Source organism: Bidens hawaiensis, unplaced genomic scaffold (assembly GCF_021521415.1).
Source record: "Bidens hawaiensis isolate Kalapana, Puna unplaced genomic scaffold, B.hawaiensis_p1.1 tig00006534_1, whole genome shotgun sequence".
In the NCBI taxonomy this organism is placed as follows: Eukaryota; Viridiplantae; Streptophyta; class Magnoliopsida; order Asterales; family Asteraceae; genus Bidens; species Bidens hawaiensis.
In genome coordinates, this window is record NW_027491439.1 from 704,711 (window position 1) to 720,490 (window position 15,780).

The 15,780-nt window shown below is 40.3% G+C and overlaps 1 protein-coding gene across 1 annotated transcript; it reads right to left on the minus strand.

Annotated features, from left to right (window-relative positions):
- Positions 1–7: 7 nt before the first annotated feature.
- Positions 8–15,512, minus strand: LOC143632846 (FBD-associated F-box protein At5g60610-like). Its single transcript, XM_077101271.1, has 3 exons — positions 15,071–15,512; positions 14,321–15,006; positions 8–334 (listed from the first exon to the last, which is right to left on the minus strand). Exons 1-3 carry the CDS (start codon positions 15,303–15,305, stop codon positions 128–130), a joined length of 1,128 nt encoding a protein of 375 aa, XP_076957386.1. The 5' UTR covers positions 15,306–15,512; the 3' UTR covers positions 8–127.
- Between the last annotated feature and the right edge of the window lie 268 nt (positions 15,513–15,780).

The window sequence follows — 15,780 nt, forward strand, 5'->3', positions numbered from 1 at the left end:
ACATATATGATGGAAGTCAGAAGAAAATATATGATAAAAGAAAGTAATACCAACAAAAACGTCTTTAAACGAGTCTTATACTCCTATAAGTTATCTATCAGCAGAAAACATTTGAGAGTCCTTCAAATCATGGGTCGGTCGGCCTACAGGCCATACCAACGAACCTAGGAAATGACTTCACAATGGCTTTGGGATATTCCTTGAGCAAATAGGCCACCACAAAGGAATTGAGTTGGGGTGCAGGCATGTTGGGTGGTGGAATGAGGTTCAGAACCTTCAGATCTTCAAATGGGCATTGTTCTTCAGCAAGCATACTTACACATTTTGTGAGAAACTTTGAGCCAAATTACAAGGATAAAAGGAACATAAGAAAATAGGGATGTATTAAATAACTATATTCAACAGGGATTAAATTAAAAATTAGAATGATCTGATTAAATCAACCACATAACTTATGGGCAGTTCAAAAAGCTTGTGGCTCGAAGCTCGTGCTCGTGGCTCACTCAATAAAAGCTCGAATAAAAGTAGCTAAAAACTTTATTTGAAACAAACTGAGCTGAGTTGGCTCAAATTTGTAGCCGAGCCAATCTCGTCCCAAGCTTGGCTCGGGTCATGGCTCTGCTCGTTGGCTCGATCTTAGGCTCGTTTAACATCAAAATCAAGATCGAGCCTAGCTGTGACATTCGTCAATTTCGGGTCTCGTTTGTATTCGTTTTTGTATTCGTTTATCATGTAAACCGACCCATTTTGTAAACCAAAGCTTATGATATAATCAAAATGGGGATTTTATGTTACAATATTGTTTTACACTTGTTGGGTCTTGAAAACATTCTTTTTTGTCCTTAAAACTCCTTAAAATGACTTAAACCAAACTTTGGGGACTATTATTGCCATTTACCAAAAACTTGTTTGACTATTTCAACCATCACATGCATCTTTACCCTATTTGTATGAGCTATACTCTTACCATTATAAAAGCAAGGCTCCATACACCATTTTGGTTGTTCATCTTCTCCAAAATCTCTCTCAAATCCAAGTATTCATCTTCAACATTTTGTTACTTTGATTTCTTAAGGTCAACTAACTATAGTCTTTCATTTTAACTTGTTCATCTAATATTACTAACACTTGAATATGGTGGTACAACATATATATAATACACACCCCTTGTTTCTTTTATTTGTTACTTCACCGACTCCGGTTGGTTAAGTTTTGAATGTCATAAGGCAAGGCTTCATGGAGGACTTCGTGTTCTTGATATATATTTACACACACCTAACTTATTATACATATCACTTATGACTAACTTCTAACCCTTTTTAGTTTGTTCATCTTATTTACAAGTTCCATGGTGTGGGTTTGTATAAGACTAACCTCGGTTTAACCGAAACTAGTCCAAACCGGAAACCGAACTTTTGTTTACTAGTTTTGTTAAAAATAGTTGTTTAAACATGTTTATTGCTAGATTTGAGTTTCAAAAATCATTTTTACAAGTTCTTTGATATTAAGCATATGGAATCCATCTATGAACTCGTTGGGAGATGGAAACCGAACTAAACCGAAACTTTTGCTTAAAAGACTTGTAGTTAACTTTTTAGTTGTAAAATTTAAGTTTTCTTCATTTATAAACCAATATACAAGTTCTATGATATTTGGGCATGTAGAAACCATCTATGAACTATTTGTGAGATGGAGACCGAACCAAACCGAACTATACCGACTTTTACTCGCTTAAGACACACAAGTGTGTTTTTAGCTATCAAGACTTGTATATTTCTTTAAAAATAGTTTACAAACTGATTTTAATTAATTTCTTAAGTACTTGGAATTGTTGGATCCAACTTGATCTTATCACATAGTTTGGACCGACAAAACCGAACACTCGCTTAATGTTCGTTGTTAGTTCTAAACAACAGATCTACATACTTGGTTAAGTGTTAGTATATTTTAATGAGTTATCTCATAATAATTAATATGTTGGAAAGTTGACTTTGGGTTTGACCATTTGTCAAGACTCGAATCGACAACCCGAACACTCGTTAAAAACTCGTTTTAGTATCTTTGTCCCAAAGGAACTTGCATTTTAGCATTTTTCCCACCTTATTACTTAACATTGGTTAAGTAAATATTAAGGTTAGATACTTTAACCCGGTTTCGAGCAAACTTACATTTTTAAAGGATTGTTATTATAAATTCTTAAATAGTTACATTTTAAACCTTGAACTTTAATTGTTTACTTTTTGCAACAATTATTTTATTTAAAGATCTTCAAGACAACCATTCTAAATCCAAGATAATATTGTTATTTAGGCCTTGCTCGTTAAACTTCATCCATCCGGTTATTCATCTTTTACCGATCAAGTTTTATACTTGAACGTGAGTAACTTCATACCCCGTTTTCTATCTTTTGTTTTGGGGTGACATTTCATACTTATTCAAATCAAATGCTTTATACTTAAGTCTTAAACCACAAACGTTGTTGTATACTTTACTTGAATAATTGCTCGATTTGGTGTTCTATGCTTATATGCCTATGTGTTTATCGCTTTCGGTTGGTGGAATCTATAAATCTTAGACTCCTTGGCATCCCCTTGTAGCAAGGTGTCGTTAACGTAATGCAATTAACGATATTCTATTAAATCCTAGACTACTTGGCAATCCCTTGTAGCTAGGTGGCGCTAACGTAATTCTATTAGCGATTGTCAATTTATCCAAGTTTACAGCTATTATTTATGGTTTTGTATACTAGTTTTGTGGCTTTTCATACTATATATCTATTGTTCAAACTTATGAATTGCTCACCAACCTTTGTGTTGACAACTTTATTTTATAAAATGTTACATGTTTTCATCTAGGTTGATTATGGAGTTTGGTGAAGAAAATGACACAAATACCGTTAGGATATTAGCAAAAATGAACAATATTTGATTTGCTATATTTTGTTATATTTGACTTATGAATATTTGGTTATGTGACATTTTCGATGTTGTGAAATGAAATGAGTTTGTTAAATATTGTCGCTTTAAATAGTGTCATGCGCTTATGGGCAATCGTTACACCTCGGCATGTTCCGCCGCCTTTGGTCGGGGTGTGACACTAGCTGAGCTGCTTAGATTAACTTCGAGCTCGAGCTCGAACCCACCCTGGCTCGACTCGTGAACAGCCCCACTGCCGCCAATTGAAGGCCACCTAAATATTCACTCACCTTTACGCACCATTGTCACACGATGTTTAGGGATGACAATGGGTCGGGTTTAGATTGGGTCTAGGTAATCCCAACCCCATACCCGATTAAAAAGCTTATCCCATAACCCCGCTCAAAACCCAATGGGCATCGGGCATACTCCGCAGATTTTGGGTATATTATATACCGATTATACTTCAAATAAATAGAGCTTATAGTAAATTGTATATCCTAAAATAAATAGGGTATATTATATTATACTAGACGGGTGCCCGCGCGATGCAGCGGGAAACACAGACCTTAGTAATCATGTAATAGATTTATGGGCGTTTATTGTTTTATTTAAACATGAAACCGTACGTTTGTTGGTATATTTGGATTAATCATTCTTATTTTAAACTCAAACTACTATCAATGTACAAACCAAATCGGGACCGAATCGTTGATAATGATTCGGTTTGGTTGGTTTCAATTTTCAATGTTCCGGTTTCAGTTTTCGACAACAAAATACCATTACTAATGATTTGACTCATGGTTTAACTCAAAACCATCAAAATTGGACCACAAAAATTGTCATTTTTATAACTTAAACAAACTATGGCAATATCATACTCAAATTAAAGAGAATTAAACGCTCATTTTTATAGTGCAATTTTTTTAAAAAAATATTATCGTACGAAAAAGTTATGATCGTTTGAAAATCGTGTGGGAAGTTGGGTTAAAAGTGAAATTAAAAAAAGTAAATATACAAAAGATAAAGGTTAAATTTATAATTATTCTCTAAATTTACAAAAGCATCAATAAAGTTGAAGGATTAAGATTGTAACTATCATTGATAAACGCGTGATATTTAAGTGTGTAATTACCACATTGTCCCTCTTTGTAGTTGTACAATGTGCTTAAATGATTGTAAATCCCTTAAAAACCACCGTCTTAATTTGTCAATCTTTCACTCATTATATATAGTATAGATTTTGTATGTACTTTGTAGCATCTGCCCCGATCCGACCCGACCCAGGTACCCGTTTCTCTGACCCGATCTCTTTCTTTTATGATTTAATATTTATTTATACTTATATTTTACTTTTAATAATAATGTATATTTTACTTTCCCGCCTCTTCCTCTCTTTCTTTCCGCCGTCCCATCCCTCTTCTCTCTTTCCGCCTTCTGTTCCCTCTTGTCGCTGTCCCGCCCTTAAGCCTTGTTTCCCTCTTTTTCTTCTAACTCTTTGCTTGTCCTTTGTTCCTTCCCGCCTAAGGTTGTCTGCGCAGCTCCACGCGCCAGACTCCTTACAAGGAAGCCTGCGTGAAGACCATCTGTTCCAGCGATACGCGAGACGAACTCTTCTCGCAGCGCGCTAAGAATTGTAATTCTTCTCGCAGCGCGCGAAGAACGGTAGTTCTTCCCGCGACGCGCTAAGGATTTGTAGTTCTTCTCGCAGCGCGCGAAGAACGGTAGTTCTTCCCACGACGCGCTAAGGATTTGTAGTTCTTCTCGCAGCGCGCTAAGAACGGTAGTTCTTCCCGCGACGCGCTAAGAACGGTAGTTCTTCCCGCGACGCGCTAAGAACGGTAGCTCTTCCCGCGGCGCGCTAAGGTTTGTTCTGTCAGCCTTCGCCCTCGCGCGTGCGCTCAAGCCTTCTCGCGCTAAACCCTTTGAGTTTTCTTCTGTTGAATCTAGCCGTTTGCTTTTGTGATGTCTTATCTTTTGAGCTGTTGATCTAATCTGCTTTATGTCTGAAAAGTTACTTTCGGCGCAGCATGCGCACCAACCCCATTGGTTGGCAGAAAAAGTGACTGACATTATCTTTTGAGATCTGCTTTTTCCTTGCTTGACCGGTACCTTTATCTGACCCGCCCATGCCTTTTTACTGTTCCCTGTCAGCCTTTTTCTCTTTTTCCCTGCTGCCATATCTTTTGATATCTTTTGCTTTTGGAATCTTTTGCTTTTTGAGATCTTTTTCCCCTTTTCTAGGGATTGTGTTCCTTAGGGTTTCTCTATAAATAATAGTATTATTTTTCCTAACACTACACACACAAACACTTAATCTCTCCTGTTCTCTCTTGCTCCTTGCTCTCTCTGCCGTCTCCTCTCTCTTTGCCTCCGTCTTCCTCCCTGTTCTACCCTGCTTTTCCGGTAATATATATTATATATAATAATTTACTTATTAATTATGCTAACTTATAATCAAGACTTAAAACAAATCATTAAAACAATAATCTTATTTTTAGGTTAACTTGTGCTTGTTTAAAGTTGGTTCTTGCTTTATCTTACACCGCATCGTTTATCAAGTGAGTAATCTCGTACCTAATCCCTTTTTATTTTTAATATTTTGGGATGTTCATGTGTTCGTACAAACTTAGAGTCTTAAACTTGTTTATGAACTTTAGTCGCGCAGTATCCCATGTGTTGAGGACGTTTACTTGGCTGTTTATTTGTATGTGTGTATCATTAACCGCTTTGTTCGGCCTATTCCGAAGTTTTCATGGATCCATTAGATGAACACGGGAGACCTATCGTTTACGGTTTTCTTTGTTTACACTTGCACATATGTTTTCTCGTTTTTGTGCTCAATTGGGAGCACGGATTGAACTATGAACTATGAGCTATGATCTATTTAGGCTTGATCACAATCTGATTGCACCCTTGTTAAACACCAGACATACACGTGTTGCGCGCAGATTTATTGTTACCTATGTATTGTATTAAACTTGATTTCTCACCAACACGCAAGTGTTTGACGTTTACTTTAACACATGTTCAGGTTTGCAGTAGCTGTTTTGGAGTTCGAGGACACGTAGGAAGTTCTTTATTTTGGACCTAGATTAAAATGTATCAAGACAAGTTATTGCTGTTTTATTATTATGATTTATAATATAATGATTTATGTTGATTTATGCTATCTTGTGTTTACTTTGCGCGTGCGCGAATGAATGTATTTATTAAATATTGACACCCAATAGTGTCACGAGTAATGAAACAATATGTGGCGCCCCGATGTATAATCCGCCTTTGGTCGGGGTGTTACAGATTGGTATCAGAGCTCGTTGACTTTAGGATATGTGGTTAGACGTAACGGCCTAGAATACCTAAGAGTCCCTTCTCGCGCATGAGAGAAATCTCATGTTTGCGCGCTTATTGTTAATTACTCGTTGTTTATAAATATGCTCGCGCTTGCGCAGTATATGACTTTATGTTTTATTCCGCGATATTTCGATTTTTATTGATTTTACTTACATATTCGTTTGTTGGATTTGAAAATCCGAAAAGTCATGGTGATACATGAATAGTTGATTTTCAATTTCCATTTACGATTATGTTCTGAGGTTGGAGACTTGAAAAGTCATGGTGATACATGAATTGTCAACCTCCAATACTCATTTTCTTGTATGTTTTATATTGAAGATTGAAAAGTCATGGTGATACATGAATCGTCAATCTCCAATACTCGTTTGCTCGTATATTTTAAATTGGGAATTCGGAAAGTCATGGTGATACATGAATTGTCGATTTCTGATTCGAATTTGTTATCTTTATTAAGTCTGCATTTAGGGTCATTTATTTTACTTTAACTTTTGACAGTAACTGACTCCGTGAAACCAAGCTTTTCGAGGCTATACTTTGCGCTAAAACCAAGATATTAACTAAAATTAAAACTTTTATAGAATGCCTCCGCTATCAGCTCGCCATCTCAAAAAGAAAGAAGCCTCGCGCAGACGTTCGCAGCAACGTTCCCAGGAAATGGCCGCCGCAATAGCCCAAGCTTTGAGCCAAAACAATACCAACACCTCTGGTTACAACATTAAATCCTTTAACGCGGGTAACCCTCCAAAGTTCACAGGTCTTGAAGGAGCCACCGTGATGCTCCAGTGGCTTGAGAAAATAGAAAACACTTTCCTCCATACCCAATGCCCCTCAGACAGACGAACCCTATATGCTTCCAGTGTCCTGGAATCTAGAGCACTTACATGGTGGAATGGAGTAGCTCATGCGCGTGGCGCAGAAGCTGCTTCTAGCATGACATGGGAGGAATTCAAGGAAATTCTGACGCGAGAATTCTGCCCTCCCAACGAAGTTAAGCGCCTGGAGGAAGAATTTTGGAATCTTAAGCAATATAGCGGTGAAGCGCGCGAGTACGCGACGCGTTTCCATGAACTAAGCCTGCTTGTCCCTCACCTTGTTACCCCTTCCCGCCGAGCCATCGAGAAATTCCTTGGGGGTCTCCCCATGGAAATTCAAGATTCTGTATGGGCCAGAAACCCAGTAACCCTCTCTGACGCCATCGAGTTGGCCGCTGTGCTCAGCGACAACCATGTCAGAGCAGGAACCCTGTTCCTGCGGGGAACAGAAAAGACCAAACTCACCAAGACTGCCCCTGAACCAACAGAAACCAAACCAGAACCCTCAAACCGTAACAACCTCAAGCGCAGGCGCAAGGCCTATGCGCTTACCAACCCGCCCATAGTCCAGCAACCCATCTACCAACCTCCAGTTTATGCGCCTAACCCACTGTCAGCCTACCCAACACCTCCTATAGTCCACAACTATGCCTTAACCAATCCAGCACTCCCTGCCCTGCCACCTAAGAAACCTTATACAGGAAATCAACCCTTTTGCCCAACCTGTAGACTTCACCACCCAACCCAAACCCCGTGTCGTCAATGTAACCGATGTGGCCGCGTTGGTCACTCTGTTGAGTTCTGTAGAATCCTTCCCGCCAATCCAATTGCGCCAACACCACCAGTCTACCCGCAGAACCCTCAACCAACCCACCAAAACCCACGACCCAGGTCGTGCTATAACTGCGGTGATCCCAGTCATTTCCGGAACGCGTGCCCAAGGCTACAAGTTCAGATTACGCAAGCGAATCCGGTGAACCAGATTTCGAACCAAGTGGCACGCGGACGAGCTTTTAATATAACCGCGCACCAAGCGCAAGCGAATAATGACGTAGTTAATGGTACATTTTTGCTTAACGGATTTTATGCTTCTATACTTTTTGATACTGGCGCCGATCGAAGTTTTATCTCTCGCGCCTTCGAGCAGAAGCTTGCGCGACCGCGCGATAACTTAAAAGAAGATTTTTCAGTTGAATTGGCTAATGGCGAAACTGTTTTAATTAACTCAGTAATTAAAGATTGCACGCTTAACCTTAACGAAAACGATTTTCTGATCGACCTCATCCCCATGCCTCTTGGAAGCTTTGATGTCATCATTGGTATGGACTGGCTTACGCATAATCGCGCCGAAGTTATTTGCGCCAAGAAGATGATTCGCATACCTCGAGAAAATGGTGATCTTCATATCTACGGCGAAAAACCCTCCCGCGGTCTTAAACTTATGTCTTGCGCCGAAGCCCAAAGACTCATGCGGAAGAAGTGTATTGCATTTCTAGCCCATGTGGTTAAACCTGCTGAAGAAAAGAAGCTTCGCGATATCCCTGTTGTGCGTGATTTCCCTGAAGTTTTTCCTGATGATCTTCCTGGTATCCCTCCCGCTCGTGAAGTCGAGTTTCGTATTGATCTTGTCCCTGGTGCTTCCCCCGTAGCTAAATCTCCTTACCGTCTTGCGCCCGCTGAGATGCAAGAATTGGCAAGCCAACTTCAAGAGTTGACCGCTAAAGGATTCATTCGCCCTAGCTCTTCGCCCTGGGGTGCTCCGGTGTTGTTCGTTAAAAAGAAAGATGGATCGTTTCGCATGTGTATTGATTACCGCGAGTTGAACAAACTCACCATTAAAAACCGGTATCCCTTACCGCGTATTGACGACCTCTTTGATCAACTCCAAGGTGCCTCTTGTTTCTCGAAGATCGATCTCCGCTCTGGCTATCACCAGTTGCGCATCCGCGATGAAGATGTTCCGAAAACTGCTTTTCGAACTCGTTATGGCCATTTTGAATTCTTGGTCATGTCCTTCGGTCTAACCAACGCACCCGCCGTTTTCATGGATCTAATGAATCGGGTGTGTAGGCCTTTCTTGGATAAATTCGTGATTGTGTTTATCGATGACGTTCTGATTTATTCTAAGACCAAGGCCGAGCATGAGCAACATCTTCGGTTGGTGTTGCAGAAGCTTAGAGCTGAGCAACTCTATGCTAAGCTTTCCAAGTGTGAATTCTGGTTTGATGAAGTACAGTTTCTTGGCCATGTTGTGAACAAGATGGGTATTCATGTCGACCCATCCAAAATTGAAGCAATCAAGAACTGGATTACGCCGACCACTCCTTCTGAGATCCGTTCCTTTCTGGGCTTAGCTGATTATTACCGGCGTTTCATTTCGAACTTCTCGAAGATCGCTTTGCCTTTAACCGCTCTAACGCACAAAGGTAAACCGTATATTTGGGGCTCGAAGCAAGAAGAAGCCTTTCTGACGCTCAAGCGTTTGTTGTGTGAAGCTCCTGTCCTTGCGCTACCTGAGGGTAATGATGATTTTGTCGTGTACTGCGATGCCTCCAACCAAGGTCTCGGTTGTGTTCTTATGCAACGAGGCAAGGTTATCGCTTACGCATCGAGGCAACTCAAGGTTCATGAAAAGAATTATACAACTCACGACCTCGAACTTGGTGCAGTTGTATTTGCCTTGAAGATCTGAAGACACTACCTTTATGGTACTAAGTGTATCCTTTACACTGACCATAAAAGCCTTCAGCATATCTTTGATCAGAAGGAACTTAACATGAGGCAACGCCGATGGAACGAACTCATCAGCGATTACGATTGTGAGATCCGGTATCATCCTGGTAAGGCTAATGTGGTAGCCGATGCGCTCAGCCGAAAACCCTGCCAGCTTAACTGTATCTTGCCGCGCACGCAGCTTCACTTCGCGCCGATCCAAAGCAACCTTGAATCGCGTATTCGTGACGCGCAGCGCGCATCCATCAGTAATGGTAACCTTCGCGCCGAGTTAGCGTGTGGCGCGGAAGCGCATTTTGTGCCCAATCTGAGTGGAATTCTTTGTTATCTCAATCGCATCTGGATTCCCTGTGATGAGAATCTTCGCGCTGATATCCTGAGTGAAGCGCATAAATCTCGGTATTCTATTCATCCCGGCGCTGATAAGATGTACAAGGATTTGCGCATTACTTATTGGTGGCCCGGTATGAAAAAGGATATTGCTGTGTTCGTAGCTAAATGCCTGACTTGTTCTAAGGTAAAAGCTGAACACCAACGCCCATCTGGTTTGCTCGAACAACCAGAAATTCCTACGTGGAAATGGGAATGTGTAGCGATGGACTTTATTACCAAGTTACCTTTGACAGCAAGCAAACATGATAGCATTTGGGTAATAGTGGATCGTTTGACTAAGTCTGCTCACTTTCTGCCCATTCGTGAAAACTACCGTGTTGAGCAACTCGCGCAGCTTTATGTCAAGGAAATTGTCTGCCGCCATGGTACTCCTTTGAGCATCATATCCGATCGCGATGGCCGTTTTATATCTCGCTTTTGGAAATCTCTCCAATCTGCGCTAGGAACTCGCTTGGACATGAGTACGGCATATCATCCTCAGACTGACGGTCAGTCTGAGCGAACTATTCAAAATCTTGAGGATATGCTCCGATCTTGTGTTCTTGATTTTGGAGGTAATTGGGATTCACACCTGCCTTTGATTGAGTTCTCTTATAATAACAGCTATCATTCCAGTATTGGTATGGCCCCATTTGAAGCACTTTACGGTCGTAAGTGCCGCTCCCCGATTTGTTGGAGCGAAGTGGGTGAAGCTCAAATCACAGGACCCGAACTTGTTCAAGAGACAACCGATAAAATCGCCAAGATCCGTGATCATCTGCTGACTGCCAGAAGCCGACAGAAGAGTTACGCAGATCGTAGGCGGAAGCCTCTCGAATTTCAAGTTGGTGATCTTGTTCTCCTCAAAGTGTCGCCCTGGAAGGGTGTTGTCCGCTTTGGGAAGAAAGGTAAGCTTGCTCCTCGTTATGTTGGTCCATTCAAGATTCTCGCGCGTGTGGGAAAAGTTGCCTACAGACTTGACCTGCCGCCCGCGCTCAGTAATGTGCATCCAACGTTCCATGTATCCAATCTCAAGAAGTGTTTAGCTGACGAGAACCTTCACATTCCACTTGATGAAGTTCAAGTTGATGAATCTATGCATTTCGTTGAGAAACCTGTTGAGATTATGGATCGCGAGGTTAAGCAAACCAAGCGCAGTCGTATCCCTATCGTGAAAGTTCGCTGGGAGTCCAAGCGCGGAGCCGAGTTTACATGGGAAAGGGAAGATCAAATGAAGATCAAGTACCCGCACCTGTTCTCTGCGCAACCTACTTCGAGATAAATTTCGGGACGAAATTTCTTAAAGTATGGGAGACTGTAGCATCTGCCCCGATCCGACCCGACCCAGGTACCCGTTTCTCTGACCCGATCTCTTTCTTTTATGATTTAATATTTATTTATACTTATATTTTACTTTTAATAATAATGTATATTTTACTTTCCCGCCTCTTCCTCTCTTTCTTTCCGCCGTCCCATCCCTCTTCTCTCTTTCCGCCTTCTGTTCCCTCTTGTCGCTGTCCCGCCCTTAAGCCTTGTTTCCCTCTTTTTCTTCTAACTCTTTGCTTGTCCTTTGTTCCTTCCCGCCTAAGGTTGTCTGCGCAGCTCCACGCGCCAGACTCCTTACAAGGAAGCCTGCGTGAAGACCATCTGTTCCAGCGATACGCGAGACGAACTCTTCTCGCAGCGCGCTAAGAATTGTAATTCTTCTCGCAGCGCGCGAAGAACGGTAGTTCTTCCCGCGACGCGCTAAGGATTTGTAGTTCTTCTCGCAGCGCGCGAAGAACGGTAGTTCTTCCCGCGACGCGCTAAGGATTTGTAGTTCTTCTCGCAGCGCGCTAAGAACGGTAGTTCTTCCCGCGACGCGCTAAGAACGGTAGTTCTTCCCGCGACGCGCTAAGAACGGTAGCTCTTCCCGCGGCGCGCTAAGGTTTGTTCTGTCAGCCTTCGCCCTCGCGCGTGCGCTCAAGCCTTCTCGCGCTAAACCCTTTGAGTTTTCTTCTGTTGAATCTAGCCGTTTGCTTTTGTGATGTCTTATCTTTTGAGCTGTTGACCTAATCTGCTTTATGTCTGAAAAGTTACTTTCGGCGCAGCATGCGCACCAACCCCATTGGTTGGCAGAAAAAGTGACTGACATTATCTTTTGAGATCTGCTTTTTCCTTGCTTGACCGGTACCTTTATCTGACCCGCCCATGCCTTTTTACTGTTCCCTGTCAGCCTTTTTCTCTTTTTCCCTGCTGCCATATCTTTTGATATCTTTTGCTTTTGGAATCTTTTGCTTTTTGAGATCTTTTTCCCCTTTTCTAGGGATTGTGTTCCTTAGGGTTTCTCTATAAATAATAGTATTATTTTTCCTAACACTACACACACAAACACTTAATCTCTCCTGTTCTCTCTTGCTCCTTGCTCTCTCTGCCGTCTCCTCTCTCTTTGCCTCCGTCTTCCTCCCTGTTCTACCCTGCTTTTCCGGTAATATATATTATATATAATAATTTACTTATTAATTATGCTAACTTATAATCAAGACTTAAAACAAATCATTAAAACAATAATCTTATTTTTAGGTTAACTTGTGCTTGTTTAAAGTTGGTTCTTGCTTTATCTTACACCGCATCGTTTATCAAGTGAGTAATCTCGTACCTAATCCCTTTTTATTTTTAATGTTTTGGGATGTTCATGTGTTCGTACAAACTTAGAGTCTTAAACTTGTTTATGAACTTTAGTCGCGCAGTATCCCATGTGTTGAGGACGTTTACTTGGCTGTTTATTTGTATGTGTGTATCATTAACCGCTTTGTTCGGCCTATTCCGAAGTTTTCATGGATCCATTAGATGAACACGGGAGACCTATCGTTTACGGTTTTCTTTGTTTACACTTGCACAGATGTTTTCTCGTTTTTGTGCTCAATTGGGAGCACGGATTGAACTATGAACTATGAGCTATGATCTATTTAGGCTTGATCACAATCTGATTGCACCCTTGTTAAACACCAGACATACACGTGTTGCGCGCAGATTTATTGTTACCTATGTATTGTATTAAACTTGATTTCTCACCAACACGCAAGTGTTTGACGTTTACTTTAACACATGTTCAGGTTTGCAGTAGCTGTTTTGGAGTTCGAGGACACGTAGGAAGTTCTTTATTTTGGACCTAGATTAAAATGTATCAAGACAAGTTATTGCTGTTTTATTATTATGATTTATAATATAATGATTTATGTTGATTTATGCTATCTTGTGTTTACTTTGCGCGTGCGCGAATGAATGTATTTATTAAATATTGACACCCAATAGTGTCACGAGTAATGAAACAATATGTGGCGCCCCGATGTATAATCCGCCTTTGGTCGGGGTGTTACATACTTGAAATAAATCGGGTTGGTAGGAACACAATCGGGTATATTATGTACCTTATATACTAAAACTAAAATAAATAAAAAAAGAAAAATAAAATCAAGTCGGGTATATGTTATCGGGTATGCAAGTATACCACCAAATCCCATACCCGTGACAAATTTCAAAGGTAATCCCATACCCGATCACCAACCCCAGGTTTCGGGTGTTCCTATAGTTCAGTTTTAAATTGTGAAACCGCTTAAATTGGTCATTGTTTTGGTTTTGCGGCCAGTTTATGCATTTTCAAAACCATCTGGCGCAGTTCGGTTTACGGTTTATACTCGTAACCGGCCAGAGAAAACAGAACCGGACTCCAGGATTTCGAGCTCACATATTTAAATTCGACTGTTTCATGATTGGGTTTTGCTTAACAAAACAATAGAAATAGCCTGTATTTTTAGTTTTTTAATTATCAGAACTGTATCACTTCTTTATTTTGATCTTATTTTAAGCTTTTTTTTTTAATTATAATGACTCAAATAAGTCCAAACCGTGAAACAAAACGCTATGGTTTGATTTTAAGCTTCAACGGTTTGGTTTTTGTTTACAATGAAAAACCGTTGCTAACGCTTTGGCTCCAAAAACCCGGATTGTTAACACCCCTACCCAAATGTAGTTTTACTTTTACCGACTAAAACATACCGAATAAAACAACTCAGGTCGAGTAATTAATCTGTTAATGCGCAACAACTTATAAAATTTGAGAAAACACAAACTATGACATTGAACAAGTACCTCAACAGTTGACGGGGATAAATGAACACACTGAGCGCGTTTCAGACCCGCAAAAATACCCATCAAATTATGCTTCTGCAGTTCAAATTCAATACCCGAATACAAAGTATAGACATGCACCGTGTGCAGAACAGGCAGATCATCAAACGGCTCGAACACCATCGGAGTTAACCCCTCAATCTCAAGCACCGACAGTTTCGGAGTCAAAAGCACAAGTCTCTTATATGCAACCGGCGTAGGAAAACACGACGAAATCGTCAACCTCGACAGCCCCGGAGCCACCACTTCAAGACCCTCCAAACCACTCCTCATCTTACAATTCACCAAAACCAATTCCCCCAAATTCGGAAAACACGAAAACGGCTCGGTCTCAACGATTTTTACCCGTTCAAGGCGTAAACTAACCAACCCGTCAAACGTCGGAAAATAACCGAATTCCATCATCCCTTTCAACGACAAACGCGTAACTAAATCACTCGAATTAACATTAACATTAACACCCGAAACCGGATAATATTTACCAACATGCTCTGAAGTATCAATCCTCAATTCACCCACACCGAGCGAAACCGCATCGCGGAACACCCTACTCATTGTCTTGTAATCTTTCACAGCAATATTAAACCGATCAATCTTAATTAATCGGTCACGCAGAGTCAAAACCTTACGAATGAAAAAATCATTCGCACGAAAGCATCAATATTATTATTATGTGATATATAAAGGATCAACGTTTATCAAAAAAATTATGTGATTGCTCACCATGTTCATATTCACAGTTGATGTTAATAACAGGCAGCAATCTCCATATATTAACCCACCGTTTAGACAGCACAGAAGATTGAACTGCTAGTTTGGTATCAACATATGACAGTATGCTGATTAACAGATCATCAGACAATGGAGTGAGTCTGTCTTCTTGCTGATGACCGCCATAGCCGTAGCTGTAGCCATAACCATAGCTTCCCTTAACAATTCGCTTCATATAATAATAATAATAATAATAATAATAATAATAATAATAATAGCTTGATAACCCTTGGGTTGAAGAATTGTGATATATACAGACCACTGGCAATATATATCGGTGTGTAATGTTGTGAGATTTTAATTGTTATATATTTTTATTTTAAAAAAATAGTGAATAAGGGTGGTTATTAGTTAGTAGTGATTTACAAGCCATTAAAGCATTAATTGTAGTTTACAAGTTTGTTAAGCGTTAATGTACAAGTCATTTAAGCGTTAGTTTTTTAAGCAACTTTCTTTCTTAATGTTTTTCACTTAAGGTCTTCAAAAATATGAATTTTTTAAGATACGAATATATTGTTGCGACAAACTTATTTTTATTTACGTTTTGATGTTAGTATTGTTTAAAACGAAGTTGAACATGATCATGTATAAGTCATTGAGGCATTGCGAACAAATTACTAAAGCTCTTTTATTTTTATTATTATTATTAT

Excerpts from the sequence above, each read along its gene's own strand:
- LOC143632846 (XM_077101271.1), bottom strand. The coding sequence starts at position 15,305 with ATGAAGCGAATTGTTAAGGGAAGCTATGGTTATGGCTACAGCTACGGC. Across the intron at positions 15,007-15,070 it reads TGAACATGGTGAGCAATCAC|CGAATGATTTTTTCATTCGT; the intron begins ATAATTTTTTTG and ends GATGCTTTCGTG. Across the intron at positions 335-14,320 it reads TATCCCCGTCAACTGTTGAG|TTTCTCACAAAATGTGTAAG; the intron begins GTACTTGTTCAA and ends TTTGGCTCAAAG.